Source organism: Ixodes scapularis, unplaced genomic scaffold (genome assembly GCF_016920785.2).
Source record: "Ixodes scapularis isolate PalLabHiFi unplaced genomic scaffold, ASM1692078v2 PGA_scaffold4__175_contigs__length_147842914, whole genome shotgun sequence".
NCBI classification, from domain to species: Eukaryota; Metazoa; Arthropoda; class Arachnida; order Ixodida; family Ixodidae; genus Ixodes; species Ixodes scapularis.
Window position 1 is genome coordinate 63,119,884 of NW_024609879.1, and position 25,447 is coordinate 63,145,330.

Below are 25,447 nucleotides of genomic sequence, written 5' to 3' on the forward strand. Positions count from 1 at the left end.
GATGTGATTGGCCTGAGACTTTTTGGAGCACCTTTTGGAGCAGCAAATGTGGCTTTTGGAGCAGCCAAAGCAGTGTTTTGGAGCAGAAAAAGTGACTTTTGGAGCATATATCTTAAGAAAATAAATATTTGTTTTAAGTGCTGGACAAACGGAGGACACTTTGTATAGTGTTGTGACGTGACGTGTTGGGGCGGAACTCGCTGCTTGTGTTTTTGCTGCTGAGACATCCCACAAGTATACAGTGCTGTAGACGTTGCCGAGCAATTCCGAAAAAAACAAAAAAACTTGCTATCGTTTTACTGGTTCCCGACGTGGTAGCTTTTTTAAAAAGTAAGCAAACGTAAAACAATGAATTGCAAGCGTCCAGGCTGGTGCCTCTCGTGCAATCACGTTCACATGCACGTGGGGGCAACTTCGGCAAGCTTGCAGTTACACGTGCTTCCTCGCACGAGCGGAGACAACGGCTGTTCGACCGAAACCGAAACCATGCCACTCTGCTCCGTCGGCAACTGTTTCCCAAAATAGTATGCAAAATGTAACTGTCCAGCATACGACAATAAACAGTCCAGCGGAGCGTGCTTGCCAGGCCGACAGGCAAGGTGCAGGCTAAACACACAGAAAAAAAGAACCTGAGCGTATGGATGCAAGACATTGCGAATCAGGGTTAAAAAGTTCTTGGAGCGCCTAGTGCAACGACTGAACTCGAGACAAACAAGCGCGGTGTGCAGGTTCAGCATGCAGGCATTGCCTTCTTTGCTTTAGCTCACTTCTCGTCATCAACTTTCTTTCGCGGCAGATTTTTCACGTACCGGGGTCCCTCTCGAAAGAAAGCCCACCGAGAGAAACCTGAGTAATCAAAACTTCGCCAAGCAGTCATTGAGTTAAAGAGGGATTTTTATAGCAGCGTATGATTTAAACAAGAGCAGGAATGTCGATGCGTTTCAGTTTAGAAAGTGCCATATCTGCAGCGACGTGGGAACGGCAACACACGACGTCGCGGGACCACGGCAACAGTGGTCGCGCGAGCGCTTCAGTTCACAAAGTAACTCTTGCCGCGCAAAAACGTGGTTTTGTTTCACAGCATGACGACGGCACGGCTGGCACCCGGCACACTAACGTCGGAGCGTCCGCACACGGCCGCGTCTATCGCTAAAAAGATTTAACAAAAATAAAAAATAAAAGAAGACGCGAGACAAGATTTCCGAGACGATGACAGCGCGAAACGCGAGACGGTGGGAAAAATCATGCAAGACCACATAGACGATTGATGCAGGGTACTTTGTGTCGGGCGGCGCCTTGTGCCACCTAGTTCACGCATGCTCAATTACGGTTTTCAGTTTAGTTTCGTTCTTGAAAGGCGACCAAAATTGGTCGTTTTGCGCAGGCTTGGCGCAGATTAGTCATATTTTGGCGAAATGTAGCAGGATGTAGCAGGGTTAGCCCCTTGGCGCAGTTTGGCGCAATTGGCGCAGCAATCACATCACTGCTATTTTTTTTCATGGCTTGGGGAACATGAATGGGTAATAGAAAGAGTAATTTAATGACTTCATAATTGCACTGGAATCACAAGACTACTAAAACTTATCACTGCAGTCAACTTCACACTGCCGTGTTGCATTTCAGTTATTTAAGCTCATTGCACTGGTGGAGGTGTGCTGTTGCAGAGTAATAAATTTGATACGCAGATTGTTTTTGTAAAATTTTTATAACATTGACGGGAAAAAAATGACAGGAACTACAGTGGTTTATTTTCCGTTGTATGCGAACAGCTAAAACGAAAAGACAATACAGCACCACGCGTTTTTTGCAGCATGCTCATCTTTGTTCTACAGCGCTACTGATGCTATAATATATAAATGTAATATTTTTCTCGCTCTTTTTGTAGAAACTATTGGTTCTACATACGGAAGGATGGTGGAAGTGCAGTCCATGAGGGTGTCTTGTGAATCGTGATGCCAGCATCGAAGCCCTCGATCTCCGAGCAAATTAGTTTAGTTTCATCACGCATTTAGAACAAGCGGGTAAATATGGCTGCCCATGCTTCTAAAATGTACGACAGTGTCCGAGAAAGTAATGACACATATGAAAACCCCGCAAACCCCTGTCAATTCTTCCCAGCAAAGCAATTTACTATAGTCGGTTGCAAGCTAAGAAAAAACCGGAAATGCCTCTCAGAGGAAAATGTAATCCTACGCCGAGAAACGCCAGCCAATTGTTTTCATGACGTCACGATTCTGTGAACCAATCGCGATCCTTTTGAAAAAAAAAAAGCTCAACATGGCTGCTGGCCTTAGCAACGCGATGCTATGCGGAGGGCAAGTTCGTCTGCTCCTTGCGCAGGGGGTAGCGGTGACGTCAGAACGCCGAGCCCTGATTGGCTGATCGCGCCTCCCTATCTGAGCGTCGTCTGCTTCTTTGCAACGTCGTCTGCTCGCAACGTCGTCTGCGTCTGTCTTACGTTTCCTGCGACTTTCGGAAGTGCAGAGGCCAGATTCACGAAATGATCTTACGCCAAAAATGTGCGTAAGACAAAACTTAAGAACAAATTCGTATTCACGAAACGAAATTTTCGTAAGTTTTGCGCAGGTTACGGCGAAATCCTACAACAGCTCCGAAGCTGTCTTACGCACTTCTTACGATCTACTCAGCATGGCCGGCAGCGTCGCGGTCGCGACGACCCTCGGACGTTTATTTTTCTACGTGAGCTTCTCACGCGTCCTGACTTCAAGCAGCAAGAAAAAAGTAAAAATTACTTGAAACAGAGCACGACGAACAAGAACGCTGGATCCACAGACATCGGTGAAAAGCTCCAACGGCCACGATTTCACCGAACGCGACCAAACGAGCCGGGCAGTTAGGCCTAGCAGGCACTCCGCGGCTCGGCGACAGTGTGCCCACGATTGGCTGACGTGCTGAATGGAATATGCCCAAGCGACCCTTGTGAACCCTTCCCGTGTTATACTTTGATCGCTGACCTCAATTTTAGATTAAGAGGTCAATTTCTTCCTCTTGTTATTTCCTTGTTTACCGAGGCAACGGTGACTCTCGCCGCGGTTAAAAAGCGGTGAGTCTCCGACAGACGCAGGAAAGGTAAAGCAGCCATCGCTTTGACTTGCAGACATAAAGCAGACGACGTTAACTGCGCCAACACGCCGGCGCCGTTAAAAAGTGAGGGGTCTCGCCGCACATGAATGGAGGGAAAAAGTGTTCGGGAGGGAACTTGCGGACACTAACACGCTCACTCTCGGTTCTAAGCAAACAAACCTCGGCGCCCCGGGACACCTCGCCAGTGAGTCCTTTGACTTCCCTCCTTGATGCGCGTCTGCTAGTTGTTAGACGAAAACAACGTACCGCTCGAGTTATTTCGTCTGCCCTCTCTTAAAGGCGAAGTCGAGTTCGCTCCGAAAGTCGCAGGAAAGGTAAGACAGACGCAGACAATGTTGCGAGCAGACGACGTTGCAAAGGAGCAGACGACGCTCAATAGGGGGTCACGATCAGCCAATCAGGACTCAGCGTTCTGACGTCACCACTACTTCCTTTCTCATGCGCAGAAGACGAAAATGAGCCCACTTGCGAGGCGTATAGTTTCTCGTGACAATTATTCTGCTTTTTTGCACCGTGTTTTACGTGCCCGAGGTTACGCCACGAAATCTTGATGGTATTGGCTTGCGTTTGCAGCAGTTTTTGCGCGACAACGTGAGAATCCAGCGACGCTATCGCCAACGAAAATTTCGAAGCGGGCGCGAGGCTTAGCACTGCTGAGAGGTATGTTAGACGGTATGTTAGACAGTATCTTGGACAGAAAATGAATTGGGAAGACGGTACATTGGACATGAATTTCTTTCTTCCTTTACTAAACAGCTATTTCGTTGACAAAAACGTATTCTAACTTATTTAAATGTCCTGAATGAATTAAATAAATACTGTAGTAGTTTAAGACAGGTTTCCTGGAGGAAGAAAAAGCAACGTTGCTAGCGAACTACTTTCTCGACGGCGGAGGCACTTCAGATGGGCGCAATGCGCTTGTGGGTGGAGCTAAAAGATTGTTCTTAGGTTGCATCCGACTATAAGGATGCAACCACGAAACGCGCTGCTTCCTTCGGAACAAGATGGCGGCAGCCTGGCGTTGCTTCGCACCGTTCCTCAGCTTGGCGCTACTTTCCCCCGATTCAGTGACTTTAGGGGAACCCAGTTTGAGAACCACCCCTGCTGCAGAAAACCGATTTCTTGATGTTTGGATTGAAAGTAGTTTTAATGACCTACCTTGACTTCCATGATGCCCTTCTTGAGCTCCAACGACTGGCGGATCTGTTTCTTCCTCTTCTGGCTGCATGGCCAAACAGACATGTGAGCTTTAACGGCCACTGATTGATGGATCACATTTCACGAAGAGAGTAAGGTCACAATTGTGCAATCACTTTTTTGACCAACAAATGTATTAGCAATCGTTAGGACAACTTAGACTCTTTCGTCAGTCAAAACCGAGAGCAAAATAACACATCTATGCCTTTCAGCTATTTATTTTAATTATACATAAGGGAAGACCATCCCACGTGATGAAACTTCAGCAACCACGGCTTTCATCTGCAAGTGTTGTGCCTCTTGTGCACGCGAAATTCAACTAGTCTCAATAACTGTGAGACCTAGCTATGTGAACAGAAAAAGTGATAAAGTACAAATAATAAAAAAAAGTTTGTGGCAACAATAAAATAGTTGCCACAAATTAACTTGAATCAATGGGCATGGCAGTGCTTCACTGGTTCTGCCACTTCTGTCCACAAAAAGGTGCCAGTCATTGTAGGAAGCTTGTCAAAATGGCTTTGACCTATTAACGCTGGTGGAAGCTGCACCAGCCTGAACTAAGCAGCACAAATTAGCTGATGATAAGGGGGGCAACAGGCTGCCGTAGGGCCATACTCACTGACATTATTCAAATCTAATCTCGCATCTAGAGAAACGGTAGGAGACTTGAAATGTGAGCAAAATTAACCGCATTTTTGTACTTTAGGAGCAGCATGTATAATTATTTCTGAGGAACGTCGTATTAGGCGAGAATTAACGAAAACAGGCAAGACTTGCGGCTTCTGAGCAGGTTCGGCTGGAACGCCAGGTACTTCCTGCCCGCCAAGCCGGCCATGTGACCAGAAAGTCCCTCTTGCAGCTATTTTAGCTACCGGGAGAGACAGCCGCATTGACCGGCAAACCGCCCCTAGGGTATTTCAGAGTCACTCACGGGCTGTCACTATCCTGGGATTCCTCGTCGTCCTCCTCGGCAAACTTGCGCTTCACGGGGGAGGCGGGCTTCTCGTCGTGGGGGCACATGGAGCAGATTCGGAGCCCCCCAGGATTTTTAAGACTCTTCTGCAGGGGCCCACAATGCAGGATGGGAAAACTTCAAAGGGAGACTTTGGCCTAACATTCGCACAGCACAGTATTCGTCGCCCTGAACCATGCCTGTTAAGCTAGATTGACGAGTATGCTGATAGGAAGCCGATTAAATATGTTTATAAAATGCATCGCACAATGCCTTTAGTACGGGCATCGTGCGATGAACGTGTGTGAAAGTTTGATGTTCCTATCAGCAGCTACCCATTTTTCTGGCTCGTTTTATACTGATGAAATACATTGGTGGAGAACATAAAATATGGACTTTCTAACTACCGTAAGTTCCCGAGCTGCCAAATTTCCTCAACGATCCCTGCCAGAAAGTAATCTTTGTCCCAGTTTGAGCACTATTTTGGCATATCTGAGCCACCTGTTGATGCATATTGATGAGCAAAACAGTGCCTATTAACTAGAGATGCTGCCAGTGTTGCCAGATGGAGAAAAAAAAAGTCAGCAGATTGATCCCCAAAAAGTCAGTAGATTTGCACAAAAATCAGTAGATTCCACGAAATGTGTGTTTTGCCATATAGTATAGAGTAACAAATAACATGGTAATAAACACAAATAAAAATGAAAGAAAAAAACAAGACCAGTTCTCGAGTAACTTTATATGAAGGACAAATTAAAATGGCACCATAAATCTTTTTGTTTTAGTCATTATTGACTGTTCCGAGGATTATTCTTTGAAATCGAGACTGAGGCACTTTTGGGATCACAGATGAAGGCGACCGTGCGACGTTCACCTGTCGCTATTATTGAAACGAAACCGAAACAAGACGCTCCGGCAAGTCGCGCGAACATGTCCAATGGAAGTCCTCTGCATGCTGCCATCTTTCCTTACTGGGCTGTGGAAGGTTTTTGAAGCAACGCTGTTGGTCCGGAGCACTGTTGAGGCTACGTGTCGTCTGCTACGGGCTTATTTCTTTTTCGCCTGACCCAAAGTTTGCGTTCAAACGTGGAGAAACTTCATTCGTTAGCTTTTTAAGCCACCGAGGAATAGGATTATATCATTTTCTTGCCACAGCCTGCCAAATAAAAGCAAATAACTGAAATTTGGATGTCGATCTCATGCATTCCGCCGAACGAATGAATGAAAATTGCGGCTCTCTCCACTCAACTCGAAGCTATTCTAGTAGATTGTATAGGAGCAGACGAGAGTTCAGGCGCATGCGCAAACACCTATCGCTCTGCGCCGCGGGCTGATTGGCTCACTCGGGAGAGGGACGTTACGGCGAGATCATAGACTGGCCAAACTCTCCATATATGGCTCTGGCCCGTCCCGGATGTCACCGTCGAACCTGCCCAACCTGCCGAACCTGCTCTGGGTGAATAGATAGATGAATATACAGCTACGTCACTCGAATAGGACGGGCTTCTGGGCCATCTAGCCAGTGCTTCGTTTTAAAGCGCAGCTCTTAGGGGCCCGTTCCCGGCTTGAGCGGCGTCGCCGTCGCCGTCGGCGTCGGCGTAACCAAGGTCATCCCAAGGTCACGTGACCCCCCCAAGGTCATCTCAAGGTCACGTGACCCCCTGAAGGTCACGTGACCCCCAAGGTCACGTGACCTTGGGGGTTACGTGACCCCCAGGGTCACGTGACCTTGGGGGTTACGTGGGGTCATCCTGGGGTCACGTGACCCCTCCCAAGGTCATCTCAAGGTCACGTGACCCCAAGATGACCCCACGTGACCCTTTGAAGGTCACGTGACCCCCAAGGTCACGTGACCCCTCTGAGGTCACGTGGTCTCTTCCCCAAGGTCACGTGACCCCTCCAGGTCACGTGACCCCCAATGTCACATGACCCCCTAAGGTCACATGACCCCTCCCAAGGTTATCTCAAGGTCACATGACCCCAAGGTGACCCCCACGTGACCCCCAGGTCACGTGACCTAAGGAGGAGGAGGAGAAGGAGGAGAGGTTAGGTGACCCCTCTAAGGTCACGTGATCCCCGAGGTCTCTTCCCCAAGGTCACGTGACCCCCCGAGGTCACGTGGGGGTCACCTTGGGGGTCACGTGACCTTGAGGTAACCCCCACGTGACACCCAAGGGCACGTGACCCCCAGGTCACGCCTCCCCGAGGTCACGTGACCCCCTCCCCGAAGTCACGTGACACCCCCCCGAGGTCACGTGACCCCCCGGAGCATATTAAAGAATAAGATGAGGAGAAGGAGGAGGGGTCTACCCTCCCCTCAGTACCCTTCACTCCTCCTCCTCAAGAGCTTTTACTGTCCGGTTGTAAAAGGTTTGACCTATATTCCAGCTTTTACTGTCCGGTTGTAAAAGAAAACCGACTCCGAAAAGCATTGTGCCCATTTGGAACTATATAAAAAGACCTCTGTCCCACGGCAGTGTCTGAACCTACCCCCTTGAGATTGTGAGTCAGGTACTTTGCTGACAGAGCTTTTCAGGGTTGGTAGTACGGACCACGCAAGAGCGAGGTCATTCGTGTGGCGTGTGAATGAGCGCGCACACTTCGTGGCTTTTTTTATTTATTTTTGTAGTGCCATCCGTCGGAAATGAAAGCGAACCTTTGGTAGCGGTGGTGCCATTCACATGCCTCACTCTTTTTCCCCGAAAGTCCTAATGCACATTCTGTGCTAACCAGTCTTTGTCAGCATGGTCGAGTTTGTACAATTCTGTGTACATTATTGTTTACGAGGTTTGTAGACTTCTGCAGAGAGAATACATCACTATCTGAGGGTCCTTGGCTATCGATCGATCGAGAAACTACTACAAAAACATTCGGCTGAGACACTCAAGACTGTTTACGTGTAGGAAGGCAGAAGCGTTCCCACACGGCAGCACATTCCTACAAGCAGCGTCTTCCTATCGCACATGTCGCTTCGGCGGTGACATCACGCTTCCCCACCGCGCAGGCGTGGCGAACCCTGACGGCCTCAAGACGGCTTCCGTGACAAAGCATCTGCGTTGCTATGCTTTTCTGTGTTATTTCTGATGCACAGTACTGGCTTGAATGCAGGACCCAAGCCTGAACCGTGGTTTGTGGGCCCGTGCAGGCCTCTAAATTACTTTCCCTCCCTTTTGTCACCCCTCGTTCGCTCCAAAACATTGTCCATCCCTCGTTTTCCTCTGGCGTTCTGTTTTGTTTTGTTTTTCTGAAATTGAGAGACGGCCACCCTTTTCCGGGAGGTTTTGCCTGGTGGTCTTTTCCAGTTGGGGTGATGAAATGAAAGAGACCAAACATGTCTAATCTGTTTAGGAAGTGATAGTGAAAACATCATTGAGCCAATATTGATCGCAACAGCCGAAATGTAATTCTGCACACAATGGCCGTTTGTACCTCGATGGGTGCAGCATGTTTGAGGGAGCACTCTCGACACAAGATTGCTCTACGAATTTTTGAGAGAAGCACCGGTTTTCAAGAATGATTACGTGCACAAAGCCGAAAACGACGTGACCAACAAGTGAGCCAAAGGAATTTCAGAAAACACCTATGCAGCTAAATGCGAGGTATGGTTAACATTATACACTTCGGCCCAAGTTTGCAAATATTTTTACTGCTCCCGCCCGTCTGGCCATACCGAACTAAACCAAAGTTTAATTGACAAGATTGTACCGTAATATCCCGAGTCATCGCCCACCCTCCAACCACCTGAAATTCGTTAAAAAAGTGGGGTGGGCCATGTCTCGGTGGGTGAGCACAAACACTTGAAAAAAAGCGGAAAAAACCACCTATTTTTCTCTGCGTATCTAGCGCTGATGCACAAGAGATACATCAAACTCAAAACTCGATTTAGTTTCATTGTTTTATAGAAAAAATATGCTCACGAAAGAATATTTTACTATAGCGAAGTCCGTTGCTTGCATACGCGCTAGAAACACCGCCGATCTGCATATAGCACGAACGTTTGTTCCGTGAAAGAATGTCACCATTATGTTCTCCTAGTTAGTAAAAAAAAGAGGAAGAAAAGTCTACAAGAAAATAGAAAAACCGACCAGGCGCAACGAGCGAGCGAGCGAGCGGACCAAAGAAGCGACCAAGAGCAATGCTGGGAAAGCGGGAAAGCCGGCGGTCGGGTTGGCAAACACTTTGGCGTCGGGCCAAGTCGGGCGCCTTGTCAATTGCAAGCTCTTGCGCAACTTTCTCATTTGGTGCGTACATACGTGCGTCCGTGCACGGCGGGCTATTAATGCACGGTTGGGACGCTCTGCAAACGTCTGTGTAGGACGTTCCAGCAAAGCTTTATTTACGCTTTGGCTTTGCCTAAAATATTGCACAACCGCGGGAAGAAGGAGCGGGTTCGCGGTGACCTTACTTCGGCGGAGACAGACTTTGACCTAACACTCCGCGGTTGCGTTAACAAACTTTTATTTTGTTATCTCCATCGTTTTCTTTTCGCACGGATACACGACCACTTTGGGGTCGCTCACGGAGGAAATGCGTAAACAAAAAGAAGTGTCTTTCCCTCCTTCGTTTTACTTTGTCACGGACGTCCTCCAACTGTAAGGTCCGCGGCCGCGTCATTCGGGTAGGATGAGTGTTCGCGGATCGCAGAGTCCGCGCTGGGGTATTTGAAGGGGTGGGCAATGACTCGGTGTTTTTTCGGAAATTGATATTGGCCCAAAAAATGGGGTGGGCGATGGCTCGGGGATGGGCGATGACTCGGGATATTACGGTAATTAAGTAAGACCATGCAAGGAAAAATAGAAAAGCAAATTGGTGAAAGGCGCATTTTTCACGGTTAAAAGGCATAAACAAATCACTGTGTCTAAAGATATGTCGGATGTATCTAGATCCCAAAGTCAAAGGTATGTTGGACGTAGCCGGTGAATGGCCACCGGTTTGTCAAACGCACTTTCTCCACACTCGCGAGTCGCGCTTTCTCGCACTAGCATTTACGATTAGGATAAAAAAAAAGTTTTGATCAACTCAAGCTTGTTATAAATCAATACATTTCAATCCAGTTTGAATAGCCGCAAGCCATCATCATCATCGCCCACAGCAAGAAGTGTTACGATCCCGAAGGGGAGATTGGAAAATTGGTAGAAAATGGCACATGCATATGTACATACACTTCGCATGTGGTGTGCCGCACACAAGTGGCGCCTGTCAGGAAAATGAAAGGTTGGGGCAAGTTTGCGACGTTTAGTGAACTAAAAGCTGTTGTAAAACAATACAGCGAAGAGAAGCAGGTACAGTTTTATGTATGCAATTGTCTATCTATCACAGCGGCAAAAACTAAGGTGAAGCACTTCCTGAATGAACGGCTTGAAAAGTACCAAGCGTACTACTGCTGTACCAAAGGTGGCAAGTCCTTCAAGAGCCGTAGCAGGGGGGAAAAGGAATACCAGGTAAGCGCAGCGCTGGCCTTTGTTGTTTTTTTTCTTTCTGTGCTGCCGACTCACCTTGGTCAACAAGATAGTTCCGTTGTTACATCATGAAATTCGATCTGACTGTTTCAGGAGACCTTCAACACATGGTACCCGATCACTTCCAGCACCTTTCAAATTTTCTGTTCCGCGTTCGTGAAGTGCAGGGCCTCTGACAACAGAAACTTCCTGGAGGTGATTGAGATGAACAAGAGCCACAACCATAAGATATCTGAGGTATGGAGTCCTTTAGCATATTTCGAAGTGTCAGATGCAGTGACACTTCTCAGTCTGAATTTGGTCCATGCGACATAATTTCACGGCACTGCCGTTCATTCCTCATCTTCGATTTGTTGCACCATATGCCTTTAGCAGAAGCAAACACTGCTCTTGCTGCGACTTGTTCATCTGCGTTGGTGCCTGTCATTGAACTTCACAGGAATGATGTTCCAATTTTTCACAGAAACAAAGCTACACTTCGAGGTTTTAGAAGGTAGCATGCACCACTGAAATACACATTTGACAAAAACTGAAGTACCTACATCCATGCTCTGATTTTTCCTGCTCAATTTTCATTCTACCACTCCATTTATGCCACCCTATTTTAACTTGATGCATCACAAATGGTATAGTTAACATAGACCCTCAGTCGAAAGGACAATGAAGTGAGGTCGGAGCAAGCTTGCTTGTGCTGAGAACTTTGATGGTCTACATGATGGTGGTTATGTTTGCTTGCTTACTTTGTCAGCTTCATAGTATGGAACACAGTTAACCTTCCAGTTACATACGTACACCTGTGCAAGGGTTTTATTCCAGGAACATTCACCATTCAGTCTGTTTGCAACCATTGCATGATTATACCTTTTCACTCGACTGCTGACTGACATGATCTATTAAGCGGTGGAAATGCATATGTAGGTAAATTTTAGAATAAACCAAATGCTTATATTATTGTAGGCACTCTACAGCCATTTGCCACAAACCAGAGCATTAAGAGGAACAGGGGCCAAGGATGAAGCTACAGGGCTTTTGGCTTTGCAAGCAAACAAGAAGTTGGTCAAGAAAAGGATTGAAGAGAAGAGAAGGAAACTTGTCTTGCTCGAAGACTTGTGCCTCTTCGCCCAGACCACAGACAAGAAACAACCTCATGAAGACAACAGCTCTTCTGCACAATGAGCATGGTAAGCTCCTATTATAGTGCGAGTTCTCAAAACATGAGTACAAAACTGGCCTGTTTTGGTTTGTGTTATGACAACTCTCTAGCCAATGCTCTGTAGTGTTTTGCTCTGTGGATTTTCTGTATGAGTCAAAGTACAAGTGGAGTATTTTTTCACGAAAGGATGTAGGGGCGACCAACTTACTATAGTGGCACTTCACATCATCCGGAAGGTTGAAGAGTTAGGCCTTGAGGCTGTAAGGTTGGTGTCTGACAATCATAAAGTAAACTTCTCTGCAATGAACATCCTCTGCAATGGACATTCTCTGCAATAGAGCTGGAACCTACTGTATGCCCCATCCAGTCGACAGTCAGCAAAAGCTTTTCCTTGCCTTTAACCGGGCGCATATTATCAAAAATGTCAGGTCTCAGTTTCTCGCAAGAGAGTTGACTGGCAACACAGAAATTTCTTCAAGTCACATGAAGAAATTATATAAGATGCAGGCTGGAAGCACTGTAACGCTGGTGAGGTTTTTAACAAGAAAGCACATCTACCCCACAAATATTGAAAAGATTAATGTGCAAAGTGCTGTGCAGATATTTTCACCTCCGGTCACGGCAGCATTAAGCTTTATGGAGGACCAAGCTGGGCACACGTGCGATGTGGACTTCACATCAGTTGAACCCACTGTGGAGTTCATGAAGACCGTGTACAGGTGGTCCCTCCTCATGGATATGAGTAACTGCAAACAACTGGACTGGCTTGAAATAGTATCCATTGAATACCTGTTGGAGCTAAAGAACAGTCTGCTTCGAAACGTTTCAACTAAGGAAAACTGCCATGCCCTCGTTCTGACCACACACTCAAATATTGAGTGCATTCGGTACCTTCTTCGCGAGCGAGAATTTGGGTTTGTGCTGACCCAAAATTTTTTAAGTGATCCACTAGAAGCATTGTTTGGATTTCTGAGGCATACAGCAGGATGCAATGATGTCCTTGACATAAGAGCTACCCTGAATGGCCTTGAGAAGATGCTCAAAACTGGGCTAATTGCATCGTCCAACCAGAGCAATGTAGCCAGCTCCAGCTCGTATTGGACCGGCACTCTGGTCACCTTTAACAGCAATCCAGCCAAGGCAACCATCAACTTCCTAGTGATAGCTGAAGAGAAACTTCAGGAACTCTGCCTCTCCATAAAGACCCAGCAGCCAAGTCCTGGTGCTGCAACCATCGCCATGGTGGGAGGCTTTGTAGCAAGAGCTATTTTGGAAAAGATCAACTTTGACAGCTGCAATGCTCTTGTGCTAAAACCAAATTCCAATACACCTGTGGGTTAATTGCCTATCAACCCAGGCAAAAATTTCTAACTGGGACCAGTTGGTATCTCAACTGGTTTCAACTGGAACTACCTAGTATAAACTGGGAATCAGCTGGGACCAGCTGAGGGGTCAACTGGCTTGACCTATTCCCAATTGGGAGTCAACTTGTTTGACTCCAAGTTGGGAATGAAGTAAACTGGGACCAGTTAAGGAAGTAACTGGTTGGAGCGATTACCCGGACTTCAAATGGTTTTCCCGTTTCCAGTTCACATGAGGCAATAATTTTGAGAAGTTAGGGGTGTATTTATATTTGCTAATGAAGAAAACTAAAAATATTTACTTATATAGATTTATACGTATAGGAAAATATTTAATTACTAGGTACACTCGGTATTTATTTAAAAACTAATAAATTTTAATTAATCACAATATTTTTAATTGGAAAATATAATTACCAGCATAAAATGTGTACCTAAGTGAACATTCATGTAGACATATAAAATGTATTAAAAACTAATTTAAATACCTCCACTACTTTTATTTTTTTTAATAAAGTTATGTTTTGGGCAATTGGAGCTAGCCGGTTGCTGTGGCCCGCAGGTGCGGATTAGTGTTACGCGCTGTCGACAGATGACGCCGCATATGCGACACAGGCCGGACCAGACGCGCTGGTCGGTGGGAGATAAGGGAAGCCATCACCCAAGTTGGCATTTGGATGAATGTGTCGTTATGAAAATGTCAAAACCATATCTGTGCTTCTTTGGACCCAACTGTAAACACGCTATGGTGGCAGCGGTGAACTTCGAGGATAGAAAGATGCAGTTCAGCGATCGGAAGGCACCTCGGGAAAACCAGACGGAAGAGAAAACCATCGCGGAGAGCATAATGGCAGGAGGCCTACCTTGAAAATGTTCGAGAGTTGTGAGATTGTGACACAAACAATTGGAAATGTTGGATTCCAAGGTGGGAGTGCTACCACATCGTATCAGGACTTCGCCCGAGCAACGCGCGAACACGGGTGAGCACCTTTCTTCATGCGATGAGGAGAAAAGCTGAGGACATCTTCACCGATGCTGACATATACCAGCAGCCGATATTCCTTTATCTCGCATGAATACTACCCCTGAAAGAGCGATTCAATCGTCGCAAGCAAGTGGCTATGCCCAAAAGCGTGTACGTCACAAAACATATTATTTATTTGTATTCTCCAAGTTTCCGACAATAAAGGTTTGTCAACCTTCCATTTTGTGCCATGCTTCGTTGTTGCTGTAGTTAGTACCAGCGGTAACTGGGACCAATCCCAGCTGGGACCCCCTCCAACTGGGACCAGCTGCAACTGGGACCCACTTGAACTGGGACCAGTTGCAACTGGGACCAGGTTCAATAAACCAATTGCAGGTGGTCCCAGTTGGGACCGATTAGAAATTTTCACCTGAAATTTTCACTGCTACCCCACGTCTGGGCTCATCCCTGCCCCGACAGCACTGAAGAGTTTTGTGGACATTGCACTGTAGCACAAAAAGAACATTGTGAAGCCCCTGCAATCCAGTGTGGAACGTGCTGTAAAAGTCGTGATGGACCTGCCCATTCTGACGTGCAGGGATGGCGACAGACAACACTGACAGCTCTTCTTAGAACTAATCTGCATTAAGTTTGTAAAGCCCCTTCCCACAAACTATGCAGCTGACATCACGGACACTGTCGCAAAACTGTATGGTGCAAAGCCCTTGTCAGGGAACTTCGTGAAACTCACCTAATCTGTTTTGAATAGTCACTTCTCAGAATTTCGTTTGCACTAATAAACTGTTCTTTACTCAGGCAACTGTCAATGAAATTAAGCCACTGTGTTAGTGTGGTTCATTTCAGAATGCTGCCACCGAGTGCGCAACTTAAATGGCATCAGCAAAAAAATTCTGACGAGAGCTTTTTTTAAATTACTTCCCAACTTATCATATTCACTTGCCTCACACAAGCAGTGTTACTTTTAATTCCAATTCGCAGCTTATGTTTACTTACATCTGCTGTTTTATTCTGGACAAAGCCGTTGTGTACACGCCACTCTGGCTCCACAAATGACTTACTGGGGACAGGATTGGCGCGCTGCCTGGCGTCGCAGCTTGGATCCACGCATGGCAATGAGCACACCTGGCCACCCTGGCCAAGAGCGGGATCTGACAGGCATTACTCCATAGACCCATAGCTCTCAAATTTTGAGCAGTGCTCCAAACGAGCAAAACAGAATATTTGTGGCTTGCATTTCGAACATGCGTCATTACGCTTCCCCACTACAGTTTTTTATACTCCATTCCATTATAAGTGCCAGCGTAGCAGAGGCTACAAAAGCGAGCTCCCGGCATTCAGTGTCCCTGCCAAGCATGCGAGCTCGTGCAGTGTGAGCATCATCCGGAAACGTGCTTTTGTAAGTAGCTTCGGCTTCGCTATCCCATAAAGTCAAACAGACATACTCACTAAGGCTATGAAAGAAAGCAATACAAGTAATAATGCTGTTAGGCATTTTGTTATCGCGCATCTAGAGGTGCCAACAGGCGCGTGTATTCGAACGTGACACGTGCATAGTCGGACGCTACAGCGCCACTTTTATGGTCGTATAGCGTGGATGGTGTAGCCAGAAAAACATGGTTAAGTCTTGCGGATGTGCTCACACCCCCTGCCTGAGAGTAACAGGTGTATACATGCCTTGTACGCGACGTCATATGGCACCGTACCAGCCACCATTGCTCCGTACCATTTCTGTATGTGTATCTTCTGCAGCACGCATTTCGCACCATCGAATTAGTTCTTCTTGGCAAGGCTTGCCGAGAAAAAGAAATTCGATGGAGCCAAATGTATGCTGCAGAAGGAAGGGGCACAGCAGCATGGTCCGGAGCAATGGTGACTGTAGTGACGTCAATGCAACCATCTATAGAGGAGGCGCTGACCTGACCATTGATCATTTTGCTGTTTACAAACACGGAGTGCCGCTTGCGTCCCTAGCAACTTCCCGTCACACCGTCCTTGCAAGTTTCTTGAGCTTACTTATGTCACCGATGCTAGAAAGCATAAATGCTACACGGACAACGAAGTTGAAACTTTTACTGAGCGCCTTCGGCTGTAAAATATTATCTCTTGTAGGAGACAATTTGATTTACAAGAATACTCTAAACATTTTAACAGATCTCGCACTCCTTCGTTCTTTTCGCATTTACCTGGAGACCTGGTGGTTAGACGTTTCATCAACATTTCAAGCAGCGGTGTTAAGGTGGCCTTTGTTCATTTTTTTGTATAAACCAGAAGTTCTCTGGGACGTCAAAGGCTAAAGCACCATCTGGTGGCGTTTGTCATAAAAAAGGCCCATAGGTGGTATTCAATGGACGCCATATTTGAGGTAACTGCTCCCTTCGTCAGCTCACAGGCAATCAAAAGAGCAGAAGAGAAGAAGAAACTCTCCTCTCACAGGGACTCTCCTTTGTATGTTACAGGCTTCCCCAGAGGTTGCTATTCTCCCTCTAGAAGATTATAGAAGATTAACTTTCACTCGAAATTCATAGAAAAGCAGCTTTCCCCTCTCTCTCTTCCCCAGTGATTCGAAAGCAGCGAGCTCAGGTATGACCGCCATGAACCCCCTCCCTCCCCTCCCCTCCCCTCCCCCCCCCCCCCCCCCCCCCCGCACGCTCATCACAGAAATTCCTATTGACCCTCCCCCCTTCCTCTTTTTCTCCCTCCCCCCTCCCTTTCCTAAAAAAAAAATAAAAAAATCCCGGCTACGTTATTGCTTTTTTGCGTCAATCTCTGTTGCCTGTCAAAACAGAAGAGATTTCGAACGCCACTCTTCTGTGGGGCTTTTCAACTGACAGATCTAAGAACTTTGCGGGAAATGTTCGGGGGTCGGCGTCGAGCCCGGTTCAAAGAGTTGCGTTGGTTGCGTCCACAGCGACAAAGTAGACGGGTTCGCCACACAAAAGGTGGGAAGCCACGCGACAAGCAACTTCGTGAATCAACCATGGGTCACGCCTGTCTCGTTGTCCCCATTGTAGCTGTCGTTTTGGTGGCCGTGGACGCAACTGACGCAATAGGAGAAAACCAAAGCAAAACTGCACACGGCAAAAGTATTTTTGCCGGGACTGTTTACATGCAGCAGGCTTCGCTTTGTGAAGTCGCAGCGTGCTTACCTTTAGGGAGCGTATAATATTCGCCGCACCTTTTCAAAGTCCAGTCACAGAATCACAACAGTGGCTTTGCTGAATCACAACAAATGGAACACGCCGCCAACAACAACAAGCAAGCGGCCATCTTCGTTGATCTTTATTGAGATGAAAAAGCGCAAAACGGCCGAGGGAACAAGGTTTACAACTCTTATTGTATTTTTGTTTATAGATTATATTTAACGTTAGTAATTACAGTACTGTATGACATAAAAATGTCACTAACGCAATCAAATTGTGATTAAAACTGGTTGTATGTATTCGTCAACGAACGAATCTGTTTGTTTCAGTTTCATTTTGTAGCGTGCGCGACAACACCAAAACGGGCTTTCGGCTGGTGCCAACGTTACTTTGGCTGGTGCTGATGCACCAGGCTTCGATTCGATTTTGGGAGACTGGGAACAAAAGTACGGGGTTTCATTTTGGGATTTTAACTCACTGTTGAGTTGTTTTGTTTCATAATAAACGTGGCCACACTGGCCACCGTTAAGTCAACCAACGTCGCAATGTGTTCAGCGTGATCGAACAACTTTTAGTATTTTTTTTATTATCAACTTCCCGGGGGCTGTTATCGGTCGTCACCATCCGGACCAGGACGCGCCCATCCCCATACCACCAGGTCCAGGCCCTCCCTCGGAAAGTTGACTGCCACCCCAGCTCTATATACAACATATTATTACTCTATCTAATTTTCAATATGAAAACCAAAAATAAAGTCTTAATTTTCTATGAACATTTGAAGGTAAACGTCCGGCAGTTCTCTGCCTGGTTAGGAATAGGCATGAAGCGAAAAATAGGGACTGTAACCAAAAATTTGATTTTTGGCTAGAGTCCCTATTTTTCGCTTCATGTTATGAACATTGCTCATCTCTAAATCGTTCCCCACCGCCGCACGGGCGCGCCGCTCACTTTAAAATAAAGTGGTTTTCTTTTTTTTTACTTGTACGTGCGGTACTTTCCTTTTTTTTTTTTTTCGTACATGTTGGACAAGGAAATGTAAATACTGACGTTCGTGCCTTTATCTTGGCAAGAATGTCACCAGAAACTGAAGGCGTGGAAAAGTGTTTAAAATAATATAATACATTTTATTTACAAAGTTCTGTGTTATGCATTGAATTTCGCAAAATCAAAGGAACCATGGAAAAGTACGTTGATACGAATCTCCATTCTGGTTGATTGTAATGCTGCACAAAATCAATGAGGTTTAAAGGGGCCCTGCAAGGACTTTTTACTGGTTTTTAATTTGCACCGAACCTGAGCGCACTGAACGTAGTAACTTAGTGAAACTTTTCTTTTCGCGAAATTCGCTTTATTTTAAAAGTTATAGGCAATTTAGAATTACAAAAACAAGCAAAAAATAACCTCCTTCATGACGTCGTAGGTCCTGGCTTGAGTGGCCGTGAACTAGAGGAGGAATAGTGAGCTCATCGAGCGCTCACGGCCGCCGCACTCCGTGCCGACGGCGCCAGAGGGCGCCACTAAAGCATGTTCTGGATAGGCTGTATGCAGCGGGCAGCCAAAGCGGCTTTCATTGCGTTTGCTGCGCGATTAAACACTAATTCGGCATGACACTTCATTGGCCACAAACGACAGCAAACACGGGGTAAAGATCAGTTCAGAATGGGAGCCACTTCGCGCTGCCATACCGCGAAACGGCCAAACCGCAAGACAAAGCCTCTCGCCGAAGGCCTTCGGAACGCTCGGAGCCGGTCGGATCTTCCTGTCCACACGACTGCAGCGCCACCGCGTACATCCAGGATTTTCCGTGTCGGCGCCTTATCCTACTACTCCTTTCTAGTATGCGCCGCCTTTTCCACCGCTTGGCGGCGGGTATGTTGACGGGTACCAGGAAATTGATACGGTGTGCACTGCTTGTGGAGAGGAGGACGAGACGGCTGAGCACTTGATACTCTACTGTAAAGGGCTTCACCCTATGCCTACCGAAGACAACATAGATTTAATAAAGTCATTGGGTTTTAGAGACAGCGAAGGGAGAGTGGATTTCAAGACTGTAGAGATTACCAAGCAAAGATTAAGTGAATGGTGGCAGAAATCGAGAGAAAACTAGGTATTTTCTTATTCACTGATGGCAAGGGGGTTTCATAGCCTCACTTTCTTTGCACTGCGGAGTGAATATAGATTTCACATTTAAATATTCTAAGCTTAAATTGTAAAACAAAATGGCTAGGTGGCGTAAGCTACCGCCCGATCCAAAGGGCTGAGCCGTATTCATTTATCCATCCATCCATTTCTTGTTTCCGTACTTTATAAACTGCATTTCTTTCTTTTTTTTTCATCTATAATAGTGAACAAAAACTACTTTTATAAATAATTGAAACGGTTCGCGCCACTTATATTTTGTATTTCGACCAAAGAGAAGTTTTTAGTGGCTCTGACTAGAGGAGCAGAGTAGCGCAGAGCCGTTTATACTGGAGTAGCGCAATCTAGAACGCCGTCTCTCGGTGACTAGAGGCGAACGCCCGGAGGTTCCAACTGCGGTCAGAAATGCATGGAGAACGTGAGAAAATCGTTGTTTCTTCAGTTTTGTGGGGATGTGCGGAATGGAAATCATTTTTGACATAATAATGAAACATTTTAGAATAATATGCAATAAGTTTTGTGCCATACAAGGAAGTAACTTTTTTTTTTTAAAATTGCCTGAGCGGCATCATGCAGCAGACGACACGGCGACGTCACACCATTCACGTGACCCGCTCCGGCCAACCCGAAAAGCCCATCTCCGCTGCGAGCAAAAATCGTCTGCTTCAAACGCCATTGCCTTGGAAATTGCCTTCTCAAAATTTGCACACGCATCCGATATTATTAAAACTTTGATAAAGTGTTTAGCGCTTTACTAACTTTACGACAGGCTAGTTTTGAAAAATGTGAACTCGCCGTTAGTTTTTTAATCAGCCGTGTTATGTCGATCTCCATGTATTCTCCCATAGGGCGGGCCGCCTCCTGGAACCCTGAGTAGCACGTGACTCGCGCCGAGCCGCTCTGTCGGCCATGTTGTCGGCAAAACACGGGGTTCAAAGGATTGCGCTACTCTGCTCCGTAGGAGCTATATAGTGCTCTAGCTCTGACCAGTAGTAAGCCCAGGACCAAAGACGTCACATTTTGCGCGCTTTCGGTACCGCGGGTCGCCCTCGTCGGTGGAGGAGGTTTCCGTGTCGTCCGGTTAAAATATGGCGCACTGATATTTAGCTACTCTTTCCGTGCCCGCTGGCTTGCCTGAACCCCAAGAGACGTGGAAACCGGATAAAAGGTAGACGCTTAAATATGATTGCAGTGCCCCTTTAAAGGGACCATGAAATGATTTTAAAATCGAGTTTCATCCACCGCACGTCGTAAAAGGTGTGAAAAGAAACACAAAAACACAAAAATAGGGAGCCCAAAAAAATTATTTGCTATAGAACTTTTAAAAGAAAACTGGACTCTTTTGCGCCTTCCTTTTTTCGCCTGTTCACTACGATGCATACGCAGAATCGGTGCACGTCAGCCGAATCCACATCGCCTATTGGGTAAGAGCCTACCTCACCAGCACCGCGATCGTAAACAATAAATAGCCGGCGAATGTTTCCTAAAAGTTTTGTTAAATAATATTCAGATCCACATTTTGTAGCATAATTAGAGATGTGTGGCGAAAATTGCCAAATTTGATAATGCTGAGAGCCAAGCGCCATCTATCGTGTGGTAAACGAAGCAACTACTGCGCGTGCGCAGTAGGGCAGGGCCGCCAGTTACTTGGGTTGCTTGGGTGACGGCGACCGACGAACATTTATTTTCTTTGTTTTCCTTCCTCTCAAAACTCTGACTGACTGAACGTTTATTTTTCTACGCGTTCTTCCCGCGCGTGCCGACTTCAAGCAGCAAGAAAACAGTACTTAAAACAGACCACGACGAACAAGAACGCTGGATTCACCGACTCCGACGAAGCGTATAGGCCTAGCAGGCATTCCGACTCGGCGCTGCGTTGCTTCGTCGCAAGACCGTCTGCCTACGACCGGCTGGCGTGCTAAATGGAATATGCCCGCGCGACCCTTGTGGACCCTTCCCGTATTATAGTTTGATCACTGACCTCAATTCTAGATTAAGAGGTGAGGAGGTCAATCTCTTCCCCTTGTTTTCCGAGGCAGTGTTGACGAACACTCGTCGAAAAGGGACTCTCGTCGATTCTATCTTCTTGTTTTGTGTGATATAGAGCTGAAATAAACGCCGTATGGATTGCCTTCGTAACACGGTATGTACACTTTGTTATTGGTATGCCATTTTTATTCTGACAGACTGCACGTGTCGACCCCGGTCCAACCTTTCTTTGCCGAGTGTCGCGTCAGTAGGGTGTCAGTATCGAGTTGCAATCGTAAAAGAACGGTCCCGAAGCGCTTACCAACAGCGCGAATACAAGACTTCCATCAAGCGCGCGCGTCCGCTCCGAGTGTAAGCAGGTATTTACGTGGCTCTTGCTGACACTCGTAGTTCAAACGTATCTTTTTTAACGTCGGCTCGCTCCTGCATCTCCGAGGCCGCGAAAAACGCCATCTACGTCGCTTTGCAAACGACTGACACGGGCCGGCCCTTCTGCCAACAATGACGGGGTGGTGACAAGACTCGCTGCACTTCCCAACAGGCATACCGGCGTATGGGACTAGTCCCATGCTGTCGCTGTAGCGCAACATATCTCATTGAATTTCGCTCAGCTGCGATGCGGCGATGAGAGGCGCCGATTCAGGAAATACGTCGGTGACATCAGCGCAGTAAAACCTACCGGCGCACCCCAACTCGTTGCCGCTAACACTCCCATTCTCCTACTGCCGAGAGAACTTCCGGTTCCGGAAACGGTCTACGTCACGGCTTCTTTTGCGGTCAGTTGGAGAGAATGAAAAAGTCGATATTTCAATAATTTTTTGTGTAAAAGTTGATAAACCGAGACGAAAACGGATGCCTGTTCGGCATTCAGTGAACATTGACGGTTTAATGTAAAAGTTATCTGGAAAAAGTAAAAAGGTCATTTCATGGTCCCTTTAAGCTTGGGGCACAAACCACGCGTAAGCTGACATAACAGTATACGAATGAATGAAACAATCGATAATAATAAATTCCGAACTCTGATCTAAACGAAAATTAAGTTAAGCGATAATAATAATAAGCGATTTAGGTTTTACGTGAAGATGAAGCAATAGTAATTGGGGGATTGTAGTAGACCGTTTCCGCAGCCCGCTAAGCACCCGGATAGCGCTGCGTAATCCGCCACAAGACCTTGAACTATGCAGAGAAGGCTGGCAGCGCGCACGCGCAGCTGCGCCGTTTTCTTCGGGGATACTAGGGAGTTTTAGCAGGTCGTTTCCACACGAACGGTTCGCCCTCGAACGTGTCCGCGACGCTACTGCGCATGCGCGCGCGAGTCGTTCGGGGAGTCGGGAGGCTCTTCTCGTTCGTATCTCGAATTCCAGCCGCTGGATTCGTCATCGCAACGCAGCCAGCACCGTTCACAACTCGGGAAAAAAAAAAAAAAAAAAGAAAGATGGCGGTCGCTTCGCCGACCGACCTGAGCGTTAAGGCCCGTTCACACTCTTGCAACCGAGTACGACCGAGAGAGACCAGACCGGTTTTTAAGCCTCTTACGACGTCTTAGAACCAGCCCCGTAGCGGCGCATCCGGTTCTAAGAGGTCGCAAGAGGCTTAAAAACCGGTCTCGTCTCTCTCGGTCGTACTCGGTTGCAAGAGTGTGAACGGACCTTTAAGGTTCGTTCACACTCTTGCAACCGAGTACGACCGAGAGAGACCAGACCGGTTTTTAAGCCTCTTGCGACCTCTTAGGACCAGCTCCGCTGTAGCGCGTCCGGTTCTAAGAGGTCGCTAGAGGCTTAAAAACCGGTCTGGTCTCTCTCGGTCGTACTCGGTTGCAAGAGTGTGAACGGGCCTTTAGGCTGAGGACAGCGGGAGGTGATTTGCCGTCCTGTTAGTCTGCTTCATTTGAGAGGTTGAACCAAATCATTTGGAGGACTGCTCACAATGGTAAGCGATCGTGAATGCTGTAAACTGTGCATGCTAGTAAATTTTTGCGATCTGCGGGCAGACTAGCTGCCGTGCCGACCGCGAGCAGACGAAATGATTTGGTTCGACGGCACACAACGTGAACGATCGTTCAAGTTCAAGATGACAGAGACACACCACATACCTTTACGGTCGTTCAGACACTTTTTACTCGATCTAGCTTCGCAGTTCTTGAAATTCCTACCGGAAAATGTTACGTCGGCCGTCTTGTTTACATCAGTCGTACGCCGGAAACACGAGCCGCCACCACGGTGTCCACCACCGTCGCCACGGATTTACACGTTGCAGAATGTTTCACATGTTTACTAGAAGATGGCGCCACCGTTAAGCCCAATCATCATCATCGTTTACACGGTCGTGCCACTTTCACGATTCGCTAAAGCATGTCAAATTTGAAGTACGGTTTCACGGAACGGACTAGCTGTACCGTTCGTGATTTCGGAACCGTGTGCTTGAAAAACGACTCGCTAAAACTCCCTATTGTAGCGGTGGAGAAAAACGATCTACTAGAACTCCCTATTTTAAGAAAATTCGCAACCTATACGCAAAAAAAAAGAACGCTTTGCGATGGCACTTTAGTAGAGATCGGGTTCTCACCTCCGCTCAGGGCCGTAACCAGGGGGGGGGGGGGGGGGGGGGGGAGGGGGGGTTTTGACCTACCCCGAAATTTTTTTCTGGGTACGGCCCTGGTCGGTGCACTTGCAGCCAGCCGATTTTAATCTCCACCTCTGCGCACGCGCAGTGGCGCCGGTCGGCTACCAGGTACCAAACCGGGACCGGTTCTCCGGTTTGCTGTAACTCCATTGTTTGCCACCGATGCACATGATTCATAGGCGAAAATAAGACAATAGACATTTTCAAAATGGCCGCCGTTGTCCCCGAAACCACCCCCCCCCCCCCCCCCCCCCCCCACCGAATTTTTTTCCTGGGTACGGCCCTGCCTCCGCTAACGCAAGGACGATCATCGAGTAGTTATGCCTGGGCATGGTTTGCACCGAGGACGTCAACCATGTTAGTCGCAGCGAAACGTACACCCAGGCATGACTACTCTATGACCGATCGAGCGTTAGCGGAGGTGCGAACACGGTCTACGAAAACTCTAATATCGCGAGCTGATTGGCCGCTTCTTTAAAGTTGTTTGTTTCGAAGGCCTTTGGAATGCCCGTCTGACAGGGGTGGACCGGTCGTCGCGTTGACCTGGCGCCGGCGGGATCTGGAAGGGTGAAAATAAATGTGTGAATTTCAGTGCATTAAAACGAAAATGTCGGCAACCTTTATGTGCTAGATCTGCATACCTTTAGCTTTGGGGGTACTGCCTTGCGATGGTTTCGAGGAGCCGCAGGAAGGTGTCCTTGCACTTCGTGGGGCCGTTCATGGATCGTCACCAGTCCAGGTAGGTCTGCAGCATGCGGTCTGCCTCCGCTCGTCCTCGCGGCACTCGGTCCGCTCCACCCCTTCATGGTGCGGACGAGCAGCGCCTTGGCGGGTCCCCGCGCAGACTCGATATTTTGAGTGTGGGCCCCGTTCCTGGAATTCGCGAACTGCCGGCTGTGGGAAACTCCAGCCGCGTCCCGGAGCGCGGGAATCCTCCTGTGCCCACTCGTCCGTGGTTATCGTGGTTCCGGGCGCCACGTGCAGTTGGATTTCGCGACACAGGGTCCGGGTGTCCCGTCTGCAGACCTTGACCATCGTGAGTTCGCCACGCTGCACGTCGATCATCCCGAACACCCAGGGCCCGCAGACCTTCCCGTTGAAACTATTTCGGCGGGAACCGTACCCGTCCGCTCCCAGCATCCGGCCCACGTTCCCCTTTCTTTTTCCCCGAAATAGCGCTTCGTCCGCTTGCACGTTTTTACCGGGTAGGGGCAGAGTCTCCCGTTCCTTGGCAGAGCACTCGCGTGCGTAGCAGAACCAATCTGCCTGCATATGCGCGTTCACGGGGAAATGTCTGTTAAAATCGTACCTCGTTTCACGCGTGGAGTGCCCGCGGCACTTGAAG

General features: G+C 47.5%; 1 protein-coding gene across 1 annotated transcript in view; it reads right to left on the reverse strand.

Annotated features, from left to right (window-relative positions):
* LOC8028858 overlaps positions 1-15,628 on the reverse strand; it is an 89,468-nt gene extending 73,840 nt beyond the window's left edge. Inside the window, exons 1-3 of the mRNA XM_029981052.4 lie at positions 15,271-15,628; positions 5,234-5,361; positions 4,264-4,327 (exon numbers count right to left, since the gene is read on the reverse strand). Of these exons, the coding sequence (XP_029836912.3) occupies positions 4,264-4,327; positions 5,234-5,361; positions 15,271-15,462 (384 nt within the window). The 5' untranslated portion in view covers positions 15,463-15,628. The remainder of the gene's footprint in view (positions 1-4,263; positions 4,328-5,233; positions 5,362-15,270) is intronic.
* Between the last annotated feature and the right edge of the window lie 9,819 nt (positions 15,629-25,447).